Source organism: Squalius cephalus, assembly GCF_949319135.1.
Source record: "Squalius cephalus genome assembly, chromosome: 18".
Classification (NCBI taxonomy): domain Eukaryota; kingdom Metazoa; phylum Chordata; class Actinopteri; order Cypriniformes; family Leuciscidae; genus Squalius; species Squalius cephalus.
Window position 1 is genome coordinate 26,985,459 of NC_137139.1, and position 18,840 is coordinate 27,004,298.

At 37.9% G+C, this 18,840-nt stretch overlaps 1 protein-coding gene across 2 annotated transcripts in view; it reads left to right on the forward strand.

Moving 5' to 3' along the window:
* plxna1a (plexin A1a) overlaps positions 1 to 18,840 on the forward strand; it is a 206,589-nt gene that overhangs the window by 173,987 nt on the left and 13,762 nt on the right. Inside the window, exons 20-25 of one of the 2 annotated variants that reach the window (XM_079848220.1) lie at positions 107 to 341; positions 4,909 to 5,057; positions 7,561 to 7,817; positions 9,684 to 9,750; positions 16,426 to 16,572; positions 17,536 to 17,695. In XM_079848220.1, coding sequence (XP_079704346.1) covers positions 107 to 341; positions 4,909 to 5,057; positions 7,561 to 7,817; positions 9,684 to 9,750; positions 16,426 to 16,572; positions 17,536 to 17,695 — 1,015 coding nt within the window. The remainder of the gene's footprint in view (positions 1 to 106; positions 342 to 4,908; positions 5,058 to 7,560; positions 7,818 to 9,683; positions 9,751 to 16,425; positions 16,573 to 17,535; positions 17,696 to 18,840) is intronic. The other variant, XM_079848221.1, reaches the window with a different exon arrangement.

An 18,840-nucleotide genomic window follows, 5' to 3' on the forward strand; every position in this document is an offset into this window, starting at 1 on the left:
AACAACATGATGAATGCTAATCGCAGCTAATTGCAGATCGCAGGCCACTACACAAGCTTCGCTTCCTGCGCCTCAGTGAGTCAGGTCTTCCGTGCCTCTGTTACAGATCCGAGCAGGAGGGTTTGAATATTCCCCCGGCACGCTGCAGATCTACTCCGACAGCCTTCTCACCCTGCCTGCCATCATCGGGATCGGAGGAGGTGGAGGACTCCTGCTGCTGGTCATCATCGCTGTGCTCATCGCATACAAGCGCAAGTCCCGCGACGCTGACCGCACACTCAAACGACTCCAGCTACAAATGGACAACCTGGAGTCTAGAGTCGCTCTCGAGTGCAAAGAAGGTGAGATCAATTATTAGTAAGTCATATATCATTTAGGGCCTGCAAAGATGGTTCACAAACTGCATCCTGCTGCAGCTGCATGCTGCCCTTTTATACAGTAACAATGCTGTCAACCAATTAAATTGCTTAATTAAATTAATTATGTCATTGCATAATTTACATACGGGTCAGACACAGGTTAATTGCTTTTTTAAATATGTGTACTAAATTAACATGTTAAATGGACTATATATACAATTATACATGCACAATTTCATGTGTGTGTGTGTGTGTGCATGTATACATGATCGGTAAGATTTTTTATGTTTTCAGCATTGATAATAAATAATAATAATAAACGTTTCTTGAGCAGAAAATCTAAATATTAGAATGATTTCTGAAGAATCATGTGACACTGAAGACTAGAGTAATGATGCTAAAAAAATTCAGCTTTGCATCACAGGAATAAATTACATTTTAAAATATATTAAAATAGATTTTAAAATTGTAAATAATCTTTCACAATATTACTTTTTTGTTGTATTTTTAATCAAAGAAACGCAGCCTCTGTGAGCATAAGAGACTTCTTTTAAAAACTTACAAAAAATGTCATTTAAAATAAACAGGTTTGTTAAAAACTTTCTGAAATGAATCAAATGTCAATGACATGTATTCATTTACATAAAGTATGCATTGACTTGCCTAGTCATCTACTAATAAAATAACACTAGTCGACCCTAATAAATGAATACTTTTGTAAAAGCTTTTACACCCTATCTGTTCCTACTAATACATTTAAGAATGGTGTTTTATGTAAATGACACTCGCTGTGATAAACGTCCACATCAGAGAATGTGATTTTCATACGTGATTTAAATTGCTGTTGAAGTGAAACCTGCGGGTCCTACGATCAAGCTCCACGTTAACATCTTTCCGTGCTCTTGTCGCCATGGTGACACCATTATTGTTGTTAGCATGTCTTGGTAACAGGTTGGTGTTAGTGGGCCGCTCTGTTATGGGATTCCGTCTTCCACCCAGTATGAAATGCAGTTTCCGTATGCCGTAAAGGTTCCCAATGCCACACTCTACCTGGTCTCGTAGAGATGCACTGGGTCTAATTGGCCATTATCTTAGGACTGTCGACCCTCCTGGTCACAACCCTGTCAGGAGGATGAAAAAGCGTGGCGTGGCTAGCTAGCTAACAAACAGTCTTTTTCACCGCAAAGGGGGAGATGGCTGAATGTCAGAGGGAGAATGATGAAAGAAATTTGCTGCTTGCCAAATGGGTGAAGGAACCGGTAGACATTGATTAGCTGTCACGTTCTTTAGACCTGATTCTCACTGATTGGCCGACCGCCTTCATTAGTGGACAACCTGAACGGTTTGTTATCGCAATGCCATTCAATCTGTGCATCAATATTTTATTTGGATCATATGCGCTGGCATTATTTACAACCTCTGCAAAATATTTATGACCTCAGCTTGGTTATTTTTCGTTTTGGGCTGGGAATGGATTTGCTTCGTAATGACACGAAGCTCTCAAACCAGTGGGCTGTCGAAGCCAATGAGGTCAACAGGGGCAGAAAATGGGCTGCAGAGGGGTGAATCTCACAAAACCTGTCAAGACGTCATATTTTACACCAAAATTACAAGGAAACAAGTTTTTTTTTGGAAAATTTTTAAATATCTGTTAAAATATTTTAACACTTAAACGCATACCTCGGGTCTTTAGTGACCCGGGACGTCATTTACTACCCCCTTCCTCATATATTTATTTAGTTAGACATCAATCTTCTTAGTACTCCTCAATCAATTCATCATATGCAATATTACAAGAAAAAAAAAATGATAAAAGAATGCCTGTTTTCCCATTCGTTTTTTGTTGTTGTAAAAACTGTATAAGGTCGCTAACGAACTGAGGTGTTTCTGCACAACAATAATTGAATCTTTAATGACTGAATAAGTGCAATTCACCTTTATTCCAAAAGGCGGCAATGTCTAATACACAATGATGAAGTGACGTTACACTCATAGTTATCGCAGGCAGAAAACAAAATAATAGAGAGTACCATCAGCAAAACTTAGCGATTTACTGCAGAGCAAGTACTGAACGCAATCAAACATTAGTGTTACTGTCACTTGATGGTGGATCTGGTGAAGAAGCTGTCAGAGATCAAAATATTGATTTTGAAGATGTTGAAAATGATAGTTTTGAGAAATGTTTGAAATCGCGTATATGAGCCAGATGCTAATGTACTGGGAAATGAGCTCTTACGAGGACAGTGATGATTGTATAAAACATCTGCTCAAACTGAACCTTTCCAAGCTCCAAAAGGTAACAAAATATGCTTTATTTTATTGTTCTTTAATAGTTACTTTAACATCAGGAGACTTTTATATTATTGCAACAGGTAGAGATCCATCAGTGTTAGATATACTGTAGACCCGGGTCGCTAAAGACCCGAATATGTATAATGATTGGCGAAACATTCATGCATATAAGGTAATAATTTTATATAATATATTTAGAATAAAAAATATATATTTTACACATTTCCTCCCCAAATTCTCATTACCAAAATATGAGATATAATTCAAATTGTTCTATTACTGTAAAAAGTACTGCGTTCCCAACCCTCTGAGCAACTTCGCCCTCTAGTTTGTCTGTGTAGCATTTGGAAGGGTGGATGCAGTCATGATGGCGCTGCACAGTCATGGGGTGTGGACCGGCGAGAGCCATCCAGGGACATGCGATTTACCATGTGCAAAGACTTACTGAGCCATGATGCAGCCCATCAGAGAGCGCAGTGGTACAAACAAACAAAGGATACGGCTAATGGCTAATTAGCCAGCTATCCAGCGTCGGTTTATATCCCGGGAACGCTCAGTGGGGATATCAGCTTCGCCTCTCTGCTTTACATTAGCCCAGAAATGTTAGTGCAAGCATGTGTGGACATCACAGTAATTGGAATTGTTTCACTTTGAGTGCTTTCACAACTAAAGGAACGATTGCAGAAAGAAACGCATTATCAGCAGTGTCCGAAAACTTTTCAAACGTGTTTTGACAAACAGCTTCTGCACTAAAGGAAATGTTTTGCTGGCTGACCTTGCCAGCGCTGATTCTTCCTGAGTGGTGTAATGTTTTGACCACTACAACAGGAAGCCTTTCAAAATTCGCAATTCAAGCTGTCTGTAATGCCCCCTCATGCTTTACAATCCGACACGCGCCTCGCCAAATAATGAAGCGAAATTGAATTACAAGGCCATCCCTCATGTTGGAAATCTTTGTTAGGCCTTTCGAGTGCACTTTTGAAGAGAAAGAACCATTGAATTAAAAGCTCTTTAGGCCTGTCACTTTCTCTTCTTTTTTTTTTTCATCAGGAGACTGAACATCCCGTTGGACAGTTCATCTTGAATAATATTTGTGTAGTATTTTTAAGATGAAAACCCCTCACTTAGAGTAGGAGCTTCGTGCTTCAGTATTCGTATCCCAGCGGACAACGAGGAGGAACAACAGCTGGAGGAAATTATGCATGAAAAGCTCCGCTCCTTTATTAATTACCCACTCATGCAATTAATTGACTTTCTTTTCCCGTGAACTTTGTGTCTTACGTCTCTTCCCTCCCGCTCTTTTCGAATAGCAAAACCAAATTAGTCATAAACTGAGTAAACAAACAGATTGACAGACTTAGCATTACTTCTGTTTACCCAATAAGTACTTATTATTTCACGAGACTCCCAGTGACCACATTTTTCCATAATTTTCCACCACTTTATTTAAAGTTTATTTTTAATCATACTTAGGTAAGGATGTTTTATTATGTACCCTGATTTAAAAATATATATTATTAAATCATTCTCTGCACTGCAAAACTACTCTGGAAATATGTTGAGGGTTGAGTTACTTATAGATCTACAGTGGTAGCTGGTTGTATATATATTGATGTGACTGATTACCTTTATGATTGTTTTATTAGTTTATTAGTTTTCACTACCGTTCAAAGTTTTGAATAAATACAATTAATCAATACTTTTATTCATCAAGAATGAATTAAATTGATCAAAAGTTACAGTACAGACATGTATAATGTTACAAAAGATTCTATTTCAAAGAAATGCTGTTCTTTTGAACTTTTTATTCATCAAAAAAAAATATTTTGAAAAATTGAATTTTTTCATTCTCAAAAAAAATAACTACACAACTGTTTTCAACATTGATAATAATAATGAATGTTTCTTGAGCATCAATTCTGCATATTAGAATGATTTCTGAAAGATCATGTGACACTGAAGACTGGAGTATGATGCTGAAAATTCAGCTTTGATCACAGGAATAAATTAGATTTAAAAAAATATTAAAATAGAAAACAGTTATTTTAAATTGTCATAGTATTTAACAATATTAGTTGTTGTTGTTGTTTTAATCAAATAAATGCAGCCTTGGTGAGCAGAAGAGACTTCTTTTAAAAACATAAAAAATCGTACTGATCCAAAACTTTATATATAATTTTTTTTTTTGTTAATTTATAACTTGATTAGTCAGATAGTGTTGAAACTCTACTTACTAGGTTGTCTTTTCTCCTCACAGCATTTGCCGAACTCCAAACCGACATCCACGAGCTGACCCAAGAGCTGGATGGGGCAGGTATCCCGTTCCTGGACTATCGAATCTACGCCATGAGAGTGCTGTTCCCAGGCATTGAGGACCACCCGGTGCTCAAGGAGATGGAGGTACGGGTCAGTACATCGCCATCACCACGGTACCCCTATAGAGCAGAACTAACAATGCAATCAAAAATCATAAGAGCACTACTAATACTAGAAAAAACAACATCAGGCCCTCACGTATAGCTGAGATTGTATGAACTATGATAACGACACTGACGCCTGATCAACACTCTTGAAAGGTCACAATGTATATTGTAAATTCGGTTACCAATATTTTTGACATCAATGACTTCTGATAAATGGGGTCAGTGACTCACCGGAAAGAGTGAAAAAATACAGTTTGAACCTACAATTTGGAGTTGAAAGAGTTCAATGCGTTACAGATTGTGACCTCTTGTACTATAGAACCAGACGCTAATGACTGACTCGTAATAGCATGAGCTAAAGAAAACAACGCCACTAAACGAGCAATCGTAAAACCTCAAAACGCACCGGTCAGCGCAATTAAATACTCCATTACTCCAACATGCTACGTCTTTCGGCCTGCGTACGGCAGGTCATGCTGTTGGCTTGAGGAGGGATCACATGTTTATTATTTCATCTGGGGGTTGTTTTCACTGTATTTGCCCCCGAGTCCCCGGCGTAATCAAGTGCCTATGCGCACGGCTCAGACCCTTATTGCTCTGTGTAGCTTCTCGCCCCAAAGCAACCTACAGTGCAATCGGCCTCCCCGAGAGGCTGCAAATTTCATTCAGCTCAGCAGAGAAGAATTGAGGCACTTTATTAGTCTGTGTTGTTGGAAAAAAAAAAGGCCTTTGTCAGGTTACATGGAACATAAAGTGCTGAAGGGGACAATAACAGACGTCGGATCGCTTTGAAGTCTGATTCCTGCATCCTCGCACTGAGATTTCATTTGTTCGTTTTTGTTTTTCGTAATTTCTTTGGATTATTGCTCTTTGTCCTAAACAGCTGTGAAAAATTCCCAGCAACAATGTGAGATAATTACAGTTTTACATAGAGGTTTGTGAAGCATAATTTTGCACCAATGAGATTTCACTGTGGGCGGGGCTACTCATTAGATGAATATGCGCACATGTTGGCTTGTTAGGACACATGTAAGATGTGTTTCTTTTATTATGTAAGTATAAACATGTAGCTTCAAGAAATTGTACAGGTAAGATGTATGAAAAGGTGAGGCAGATGAAAAGTGACAGGTGCTGCCCTGCGGATCATGGAAGGACACAACGCCGCTTTTCGCTCCTGGACACAGAGGTCACATCTGCTTCCTGCTGTACTCTTTCTCTCTCTGTCCTTCCTCACTCTGCATTTCCTTCTGTTGTGTTTTTGAGCTGCTAGCATCTTGGATTCCCTTTGATGTCAGTCAGAAAGCGACACGTCCCTCATGTGGACTTGTGCTTGAACACTAAAGTACTTTAACTTTGTGCTTCAGAGAGGCAGAACGTGTCAATCAAAAACATGAAATCGAAATAGACCTGATTTACTTTCTTTAAAAATTCCTCTGAATGTTATAATAAAAAATATTTTAAAAAGTCCCACTTGGTAGTATACAATAAAATCACTATGCAATAAAATCGAATCTGTTTATTTCCCGATTAATATTTTATTTTGAAATGTCACATTTGTACAAGTTTAATGCACTGAAAATTTTAATATTGTTCACCTCCGCTATTGGCCAGTTAAAAAGATAGTCCCGCCTCCAAATTCATGGCATTTGTTAAGTTGTTGTATTGGGATTCTCAGGCATAAAACACAAGCACAAATTTGTGTCAATCATAAAATTGTATAAATTATTAAATAGTGATATAAAATGAAACCGTTCAGGACGACAATTTACGTATGAACTATTTTAGGTATGAGCTACCAGTCAAAAGTTTGGGATCAGTAAGATTTACTTAATACTTTTATTCAACAATGTCCCAATTAATTTGATCAGAAGTGACACTAAAGACATTTATAATGTTACAACAGATTTCTGTTTCAAATGCTTTTCTTTTGAACTTTATATTCATCAAAGAATCCTGAAAGAAAAATGTATCTCAAAAATGTTTCAACATAGATGTTAAGCAGGCCAAACGATTTTCAACATTGATAATAATAAGAAATGTTTCTTGAGCAGCAAATCTGCATATTAGAATGATTTCTGAAGGATCATGTGACACTGAAGACTGGAGTAATGATGCTGAAAATTCAGCTTTGATCACAGGAATAAATTACATTTTTTAAAGTATATTCAAATACAAAACAGTTTGTTTTTACTGTATTTTTTGATCAGTGCAGCCTTGGTGAGCATAAGAGACTTCTTTCAAAAACATTTAAAAATCTCCAAACTTTTGATCGGTACATTCTCCTCGTGTTTCATGAAGGAGACCCAATGTTGTTAAAGAATTTAGTGTCTTTGAAAGGATCATGTTAAATGAATATGAATCATTTTGTAATGTAATTGATTGAATGTAATTGTTTCTTTTTTGTTTGTTCAACAAAACACAACATATTTCATAACTAATAGCTCTACGCTGTATAATGAGCTTCTCTGCGTGTTTTTCCCCCACAGGTGCAGGCTAATGTCGAGAAGGCCTTGACTCTATTTGGTCAACTCCTCACCAAGAAGCACTTCCTTCTGACATTTATCCGCACGCTCGAAGCTCAGCGCTCCTTCTCCATGCGTGACCGTGGCAACGTGGCATCACTCATCATGACAGCTCTACAGGGAGAGATGGAGTACGCTACAGGAGTCCTCAAACAGCTGCTCTCTGACCTCATCGACAAGAACCTGGAGAGCAAGAACCACCCCAAACTGCTGCTCAGGAGGTGGGAGAGAACACACACACACTCTGATATACAGAGTTGGCTAATCAAAATAGAGGTTGTTTAGTTTTAAAACTCTTAAAGGTACAGTAGCAAAAACCTAATTCTTCCTTGCTATCTAAGTATGCCAAAAATAGTATGTCAAACAAAGAGTAGTGTGTCCGAATACATAGTATTTGAAAAACAGTAGGTGAAAAGTCCCCGGATGACTTACTTCTTCTGGCGAGATTCTTACGTGTTCAATTCGATTCAATTCAATAAACTTTATTATTCCCCTGAGGGGAAATGTACACATCACAGCAGCACATACCTAGCCTGGAAATCCAGACCTAAATCTAAAAGATTAATGGTCTGGTGTCGACTAATGAAAATCGGCCAGCTCGAGGGGCGACACCAAGCATGCATTTGAAAATCTCACTGCACGCAATTGGATAACACTCTTACTGTATCCAGTCGGCAAAACAGCAAAAACGTCCTTCTTGCAAAGGAACGATTCGAGCGCCGTCTTCTGTACCTCTTTTAGAGAAAAAGCCAAGTCTAACTCGTCCATTGTAGCGGCCAAAGCCGTTTCAAACAACTGGTGTTCATCCATAGGAATCTTGCAATGTTTACTAATGACTTCGACGTCACAGCGCTGTCGTCATCTGTTTAGCTCGCCTCTGGCCCGCCTATATCAGATAACCCGATGTGATTGGTGCAGCTCAGATCGAGGGACATATTTAATGAGCTCCATTGCTCGACACCAGAGTAACTCGCTGAGCAAATTCAACTTGTGCTCTCGCGAGAACTCTGGATTACCAGGGTAGCACATACCACACAGTAATAATAAAGATGTGTGCATTCAATGGACACTTTACTATCTGATGACGCTACGGGAGAGGATTTATGAATGGAAGTGAAGCGACGCAACTGACACTGGTAGGTCACGTGATGATGACAACATGGCAGATGTAGTATGTCCAAATTTCATTCATACTACCCATATTCATACTATATAAAGCATACTTTTTTTAACTGCTATGAAGTAAATTCAAATTCAAATGTAGTACCTACTCAGATAGTATGCGATTTTGAGCGCACCAAGGGTCATAGAAAGGGTAGAATATAGTACTGCAAATCTAAATCACGATTTTTGTTCAAGAAACCTTGACTATCATTTTAAGTAGACTTAAAATGCTACAAAATTCCCAGCCTGGAAAAACCACCTAAAATGTTCTCCCTGACGCACAAAAGTTCATGTAAGTCAATACTCTCCATCTCACCCAACGTCAACCCTGATCTAGCGCATTTACCGAAGTACGCTAATGAGCTATTCAGTACACTTGCCCCACATGAAATACCTGTTGTCCTGCTCCATTCACCTTATCTCCCCTTCACCGTTTTATTAACGAGCATATAATTTAATAATAGGCCCTTATGTAAGGAAGTAATGGGAGTTGGTAAGTCTATGTGAATGCATTATTGAACAGCAGAAAAGGCTCCTGGTGGGCCTGAGGGAGGAAGGAGCCGCAGTTTGCAGCCCGCACTAGCAGTCGCTCTCGTTTGCCAGCTACAGATGAATTAGGAGAATTGAAGTCCATTAATTAAGGCATGCTTTAATTACTTCTGTTCTGGGGAAGCTTTTGGGGGGGTCTTCGGCTAGCGACAGGTTGGCCATTAATGGAAGACGTCGCCCAATTACTGTAATTGTCTGGTCTTAATGAAGATTGGTGGTTTGTTTTGGAAAAAAATGTAGTTTTTTTTCCCCCACAAGTACCACATTAGTGTTTTTTTTTTTTTTTTTTTTGAGAAAGCTTTTATTTACTTTTGGATTACATTTTTATCATATGAATTGGAATTCACATTTCCTCTTTTCCTCTCTGCTTTTAGGACCGAGTCTGTTGCTGAGAAGATGCTTACGAACTGGTTCACTTTTCTTCTGTACAAGTTCTTAAAAGTAAGTGGGTACAGTATGTAGGATATCGTTCAAAAGTTTGGGGTCGTTATATTGTTTTTTATTTTTTTAAAGAAATAAATTCTTGTATTCAGCTGAGAGTCCTGAAAAATATTATCAGTTTCTCAAAAATATTAAGCAGCACGACTGTTTTCAGCATAATTATTGTTTTATAATTATAGTGTTTCTTGTGCACCAAATCAACATATTAGAATGAATTCTGAAGGATCATGTGACACTGAAGACTGGAATAATGATGCTGAAAATGCTTTGCCATCACAGGAATAAATTACATTTCAGAATATATTCAAAAATATTTGTCACAATATTAAGATCTTACAGACCCCAAACTTTTGACTAGTAGTGTACAGTACATGCACCAGTGTTTTACGCACTACTGAATCTGCAGTGCCACCTTATATTTTACACCTTATATTTGTGAGCTTTCATAGTTTGATTCACAAGGCTGATTCATTCAACTTGAACTTATGAGCCAGTTCTTCTAAAGAATCAAAGAGAAATTTTGAATCTGTTTGATTTGTTTGAATCCATCTAACGAATCATTGTAGATCTACATTTGTGTATTAAGGGGAGTTTTTTTTAATCCAATTGACTTTTATCGTATGGACAAACCATTTGAAACCTTCAAAATATCAGCTTTAATATGATTGGTGAGTAAATGACAGAATTTTTGTGTAAAGTCTGTTCCACTCACTCCTGGATAAAACAAAAATGCACCCAAACACACATACAAAAACATAAAAGTGAATTCACACTCTTTATTCTACAAGAATAGGGCGACCAGAGAACCTTCCCACCAGTAGTTTCAACATGATGAGACAAATTAAGAAACAGAAGCTGTCTGTCAGGGGTCATGGCAGGTCAAAGGCTGTCCCTAGCGGCACCTCTGCATCTGAGTCCTCATCAGCTCTTAGCTCCCTCTCCTTTTTTATACAGCCCCCCCCCCCCCCCCCCCCCCCATCCTGCTGCACTCCATGACGCCACTCACAGAGCGTGATTGAGCTGCAGGATGTCGCATCCTCCCCTGTCTGTCTCTCTCTCTCTCTGTCTCTCTCTCTCTCTCTCTCACACTCTTACATTAGCAGCTCTCTAGTTTTATTAGTTCAATCATGCAGGGCTCAGCATGCACTGGAAGAATTTTAATCAACAGGAAACCGGTGTCTAGAATACTTTCACATCATAGAAATTCATTTAAAGTTGACACAAATTGAACGTGCTTTTGCATTATTTGACAACATAGAATGTAGTTGTTTGTACAGGAATAGTTCATCCACAAGATGAAAATGGTCAATTTATTTACAGTACTATACTAATAATAGACTGATATCAGATGAGTGACCATACATTTTAAATATTAAAATGGAAAGAATGAATAAATAAAATACACACACTATGTATGTAGATATATGGTTGTGCTTATATATGTATATGATGTGTATATATATATATATATATATATATATATATATATATATATATATATATACTGTATATTACTTTACATTACACATACATATACATATATAAGCACAACCATATATATATATATATATATATATATATATATATATATATATATATATATATATACAGGGCTTGACATTAACTTTTTTGCTCACTAGCCAATGTGGCTAGTGGTTTTCCAAAGTTACTAGCCACACAGCATTTTTACTAGCCACATTTTTGTTGTTGTGAAATTACCTGATAAAAGTTGACTATGGCATGCTAAAATTTACTTGAACTAGATTTACAACCCTTTTAAATGTAAAACCACTGTACACACCCAAATCAAGACTACATAACAATACAGGTCATTATCATTAGCTCTGATAAGGTTGTGTGTAAAGCTCCTTTTTTAAAATAAAACCATGTATTATATGTCGCTACATAGCTCCACCGGCATACGACGTAACTCCAGCAGCGCAGCTAGCTGTCTCTTCGATTCTGTGTTGTCGGTCACTAGCGCGTAAGCGTAAGGCAACACTGTGTGCATGTACTCATTAGGGCTGTCAAAATTGCTCAAAAATGACGTTCGAATATTCGAAACACGTAGCCTATATTCGAACTATTCGAACATCTGATTGCGCATTTTGTCAATGACGCGCATTACGTCAATAACAGGACAAATGAATACAAAGAGACATAACTACTTGTATAGGTAGTTTATTTAAGTTTAAAAAAATTTGACAACATATTACCTACAGAAAAACAAGTACATCAACTAATGGCCAAGACCGCAGACCTCACTCTCTCTCGCTCGCTCACTCGCACTCGCAGGCACTCTTTCTCTCTCTCGCCCTCATCCTCATGCTGCGTTCACACCAAATGCGAATAGAGCGTCTGGCGCGAGTGATTTCAATGTTAAGTCAATGTAAAGACGCGTTTACGCGCGTCTGGAGGTCTTGCGGCGCGAATGAGGTGTCACGCTCTCTGCGCATAACGGTTTAAATGAACAACAACAATAAGCAAATGTTGAGTGCTGATCAAGAGTTTTGTACAAGCAATTTAAGGTCGCGACTCTTATCTATAGCAGGCTTCATTCAGTGATTGAAACAAATATTATTAACATTATTTGAAGTTTTACAGTATATAGAACCGACATTGAACGCTCCGAGCGAGCTGTGCTGTGGTAAACATGGAACTTTTCCTTGACATGAAACGGTAAATAATCAAACCAGTGGAAGCCTGCAGTGCATGAAACTGCTGTATCTAACCTACCTTACTCATGCAATATCTATTCAGTCAGTACAGTAGCCTACACTTTAGTAATGTTTCTGTTTAACGTTAACGCTTCTTCCTGTTACCTGTCCCTGATCTCTCAGGCAGCGCGTCCACTCGCAAAGCAGACAGCCGCGCCTCTGCTACCGCGGGCGTTTTTCCACATTCGAATATTTATTTTCACCTTCGAAATTCTGTTTTTTAAAACTATTCGAATATATATTCGAATTTAGAATATTCTTTGACAGCCCTAATACTCATGGGAGTTGTAGTGTTAGTGTCACACTTATTTCAGATGCCTTTTGAAAATACTACAATTATTCAACCCGCCAAAGTGGCTAGTTGGAGTGACCATGTTACCCGCCACGACCAAAATCCACCCGCATTTGGCGGGTTGGCGGGTGTTAATGTCAAGCCCTGTATATATATATATATATATATATATATATATATATATAAATTACTCAAAAATAGAAATAGTCTCACACAGAGCAGTCAAAGCAACAAAAAAAATGTTTATGGTTTGTGTTTTTTTTTTTTTTTTGTCATTTATCATTGGACTTTGACAGTGTCAGTCTTCATTCACATGCTGGAAAAGAGCAGCATGAATATTTTGCCTAATATGTTCCTTTTAGACTAAATCAGCCAATTCCAATTTGCTCATTTGAAGTCCGTTTCAAGCTCTGTCTGTTTACAGGCCTTGTTTGGCTCCTCTGCTAACTGACAAAAGTTCAGAAGCAGACAGTTTGTGATCGCTAATTAGCATTAGGAAAAGCGCCGCTGTTTTAGACGGATGGGATTGTGGCGTGAGTTAGTGGAACTGACAAGCTGTTACACCATACATCACCAACACACAGCTTGTAATATCACATATGATGACACTGCTCAGAAAGCACAGTTGAAGCAAACTGACACAAGTCTATCAAACCTTCCCAGAAATCTCTCTCACAAAGTGCAGTTTTTTGGCCACAGTGGTGCTTTTGAACGAGGTCTGCTCAAGGCTGTGGTGTGGAATAATTGATCTGCTAGCTCTGTATTTCAACAGGATATTTTCCTGCTACTGTTCATTAGCCCTATGGGTGGGTGAGGTCTGTCTATGTGGTCTTCTCTCTCTCGCTCTCTTTCTGTCTCTTTAATGAAGCTAGAGCGTGGGATGAGGTCTAGTCTCTCGGCCGCGTGCGCTGCAGTGGGGGTCTCTAAGAGTGATGTATTCACGCTCCCTCTCGTTAGCAGCTGTCGGCTTAATTAGCGCAGATGCTAACGAGACGTTAACAGCATATGGTGGGAGGGTGGGTGGAGTAAAACAGGATGAAGTGGTGGAGGAAACCAGAGTAACTGTTTCGTGTGGGTTTGCGTGAGGCGGAGGAAGACGGCGGGTTTCCTCGTTTCACCGTGCCCATCATAATCACTGCGCTCGGGGGGTCGGTTGAGGAGGGATACAAGCCTAATGCGTCTCGCATGTGACTGCTCTCCGTAAATCATGATTTACGTGTCTCCTGCATTCAAATTTGACCAATCTTTGGAAATTATATCAGATTTTGACTTAATTGACTTAATTTCTGTCTCAGAAACTCATTCCAATTCATTGTAGCTTCGATTGTAGCTTCAGAACCTTTGTAGATTCTGCCTCAGAAACGATTAGCAAGTGTATTCATGGTGGCTTCAGATTTTGTGTGGTAATGTGTAAATCACACAATGCGTTTTCTTTGTAATCTGAAGCTACAATGAAAAAGATTGCTAATTACTAGTTTCTGTCTCAGAAACTCATTACAGATCATTGTAGCTTCTGCCTCAGAAACTAGCGATTAAAACGTTTATTCATTGTAGCTTCAGATTTTGTGTCGTAATGTATAATTCACACAATGTGTTTTATGTATAATCTGAAGCTGCGATGAATAAACTTGCTAATCGCTAGTTTCTGAGGCAGAAGCTACAGTGAATCTGAAGTTACAATGGAGAAGATTGCTAATTGCTAGTTTCTGTCTCAGAAACTCATTACAGTTCATTGTAGCTTCAGATTCATTGTAGCTTCTGCCTCAGAAACTAGCGATTGACAAGTTTATTCATTGTAGCTTCAGATTTTGTGTGTCGTAATGTAGAATTCACACAATGTGTGCTATGTTTAATCTGAAGCTGTGATGAATAAACTGGGTAATCAGTTCTGTAGTTTCTGAGGAAGAAACTAGGGATTAGTGATCTTATTCTCATACCACAAGAACATCTGAAGCTATATTAAATACAATTGCTAATTGCTAGTTTCTGTCTCAGAAACTTGATTGAAGCTTCATTGTAGCTTGTAGATTCAGAACCTCTGTAGCTTCTGCCTCAGAAGCTAGTTTATTCACTGTATTTTGTGTGGTAATGTGTAATTCAGATAGTATGTGCTGTGTGTAATCTGAAGCTACAATGAATAAACTGGCTAGTCACTAGTTTCTGAGGCAGAAACTATAGTGATCAGCAAGTTTATTCACAGTCACACCATTGTAAAATCTGAAGCTGCAATGAATAGGATTGCGAATTGATAATTTCCCAGAATGTAGCTTCAGATTTATTGCCTCAGGAACTTGTGATTAGCAGGTTTATTAATATCTAGTTTCAGATTTTCTGTGGTAATGTGTAATTCACACAATGTGTGCTACATGTAATCTGAATATATAATGAATACGATTTTTTTAAATAGTTTTTTGGTGTTAGGACTTCAACTTAAACATATTTAGTTAGTTAGTTGCCAAAGCAACAATTTTAATATTCTGTGTTATTATTTTTTTGTTTGTTTTACATATTTCCATCTAATATTTATATTTTATTTAATTTCAGCTTTGTTTAGTTTTTAGTTAACAATAACAACCCTGCTGGTTGGTTGCTTTATATCAACAAAATTGGCCAGAATATGTCACTAAATAGACCATAGGTCAGGCTACATAAGGCTAGCTAACTGCTAACGGATGCCTGATTCAAACAGAAACATAAATATGAATACAAATACCCTGTGGTCTGTGTGGGTCCTAATGCCCCAGTATAGTGATGGGGACACTATACTGTCAAAAGAGCACCGTCCTTCGGATGAGACTTTAAACCGAGGTCCTGACTCTCTGTGGTCATTAAAATCCCAGGATGTCTTTCGAAAGAGTAGGGGTGTAACCCTGGCATCCTGGCCAAATTTGCCCAGTGGCCTCTGTCCATCATGGCCTCCTAATCATCACCATATACTGATTGGCTTCATCACTGTCTCCTCTCCACCAGTAAGCTGGTGTGTGGTGGGCGTTCTGGCGCAATATGGCTGCCGTCACATCATCCAGGAGGATGCTGCACATTGGTGGTGGTTGAGGAGATTCCCCCTTCTATGTAAAGCACTTTGAGTGCCGAGAAAAGCGCTATATAAAAGTAATGAATTTATAATTATTATTATTATAAATATGGATAATTAATAAACTCACAAGTTGTTTGTTAGCCAGTGAAAAATGTTGATGCTAATGTAGAAATTAGCCTATCAATCCACATCTCTGCCGCCTCTCTCTCCACACCTATCTGTTCATTTCACAAAGGGGTTTAAGTGCTTCCTCCCAATCGTTAACCTCCATCTATCGCTCTCTCTATTCCCTACGTTTAAACTGTTTGTCTTTTTCGAGAGGGACTTTTTGAGGGTGTGAGAGGCTAATGGTTGTATTGATTGGCAAGTCCTTGTGATTATTTGAAAGCGGTGTGCCATTATAGCCGCTTGTTTTTCACATCTGAAGTGACAGTTTATCAGTAATCAAGTTTTGCTCAATATACAAATCCTGAAATGCATTTTATGTCCGCGTGTTACTATGAAAGGAAAGAAGGGCTATTGATTGCATCATCTTTCACTTTTTATGAGGTGAAAAAATTCACGGTGCATGTATTCATGACATTGTGGAGTCCTAACACACTGTTGTTTCTGACTCTCTTTCTCTACAGGAGTGTGCAGGCGAGCCTCTCTTCATGCTGTACTGTGCTATTAAACAGCAGATGGAAAAAGGCCCTATAGACGCCATCACCGGAGAGGCCCGATACTCCCTCAGCGAGGACAAACTCATCCGACAACAGATTGACTATAAGACGCTGGTCAGTATACAGTGCACAACATTAGCTCACTCATCTGAAGGACTGAGGATGTGTTTTTATGCCTCTCCAATCAAGATGAAATCAAAATTGACCTTATTTGTATTCTTAATAAATGTCACTAGTCCTGTTGTGCACAACTCATGAATATTGTTATAGAGGAAAAAGTAATCTTTTATCAAAAGGACTTTTCACATATTAGATAATTAACCCTGGGTCAAACTAAACCCTGGGTTTTTCTTGCTTCATGCGTCTCACTGCTCAAACTTTACCCAGGGTACATTCATTCTGGTATTCATGAGCTGACTTTTCACACTGTATATTCCTAAACCCTGGGATAACATCCTTATTTGCATATTTGTGGTGTCGGTGTCACTGATTGGACGAACGCAACATGCAACCTGTTTACATAGATTACATGCCCTTTACAGGCTATAAATGTAAGAATAAAATGGTCTCTTCTTCACGCCAATTAACGCAATCACCGTTTGGCGTTTTTCCTCTTAAACATTGAAATGACGTAGCGTATGCAATAGTGCTGTTAACCCTGATTCTAAATTACGAGTGTGCAGTGTTCCTTTACCCAGGTGCAATGATAACCCAGGGTTAAGCGCAGTGTGAAAAGCCCTAAAGTGTATTAACTTTAGCATCCTACTTTTTGCTGACCGTTCCTTCTGCTGATTTAACAAAGTCAATGTGCAGTGAAAACCTCCTGACATGAAAGCTTTTCCGAAACGTAGCCAGCAAAATAAAGTAAAAAAAATGCTGTTTTAAAAAAGATTTTTGCTTATTAAATGAAGTTCCAAATGCAGAGCATTCCAAATCAGTCACTTATGAGATTTTTCAGAAGACAGCGGCCTTTTCAGCTGTGTTTTCATCTTGTTTTTACAGTATTGAGTGTTTTAACTTCTCAAACTAGAAGCTAATGATAAATCGCTCAGACTGATTTATCTTGACTCTTTTTAGACGCTTCATTGCGTGAACCCAGAGAACGAGAACGGCCCTGAGGTGACGGTGAAATGCCTGAACTGCGACACAATCACCCAGGTGAAAGAGAAGCTTCTGGACGCTGTGTATAAAGGAAGCCCTTACTCACAGAGACCCAAAGCTGGAGACATGGACCTTGGTAAGAACTCTTGAGAAAGAGTCATTAGGTCATTCTAAACCCTGGATAGCAAAATCTTGGCTTAACTTGTTTCATGTTTCACACTATTCAACTCTTTGCCCTGGTTTGCAATTAATCCTGGGCAGTTAGGTTTATACTCTACATTTGGAAGCCCTGGGTTAATGTTCTTATTTGCATATTTATGAGGTCAATAAGATTGATTGGTTTTAATAACTGCCTGTCCATCTCTGAAAATGTTTACATGTACAAGTGAACGTTTCTGTGGCTGTACAAAGCACATGAATATTTAATGAGGTCAACACTGAGGCAGTTTATGATTAGTTGTCTGTAGCTAAATAATTCCCTGCACTGCATCATTTCACACTGTATAGTGTGTACCTTTGCCGCTGCAGGTGGGGAGGGTTCCATAACCCAGGGTTAAAAGTGGTGCTAACCCTGTTTCGAAATTACAAGAATGAAACGTTGCATAAACCGGGGTTATGAGTGACCTTACCCAGGGTTAAAAAGACGATAACCCAGGCTTAAATGCAGTGTGATAAGCCCTAGAGAGATTTGCAGTTTGGATGAGTGGTTGGCAGAGCTTTTATGATTCAAGATGGACATATCAATGAAATATTGCATGTTAGGTATGTCAATTAATCAATTAATTATTAAATAATTGTTGATCAAGTAATCAATCTAAATTTTGACTTTAATACTACAAAATGCATATGGAAGATTCCAAATAATATATACACATAACCTACTTTTTAATTCCGATAATATTAATATTTAAAAAAAAAAATGTATATATCTATTTATATGTAATTACAATATTTCATATATATATATATATATATATATAATATTGTAATCACATATAAATAAATATATACAAATATATTGGAAATTAATAATAAAAAAAAACAATAATATATATATATATATATATATATATATATATATATATATATATATATATATAATTAATTTTTTTAATGATTAATTTAAAATATTTTATAGTAAATAATTTTATTAAATACGTTTTTTTTTCTTATGCTTAATGTAAATATTGCCATTTATTTTTTGTTAATGTTCAGTCCACTGAAGTTGAATACATTTAAGCTTTTTAGTATGCATTAATATTATGCATGAATAAAGGAGAT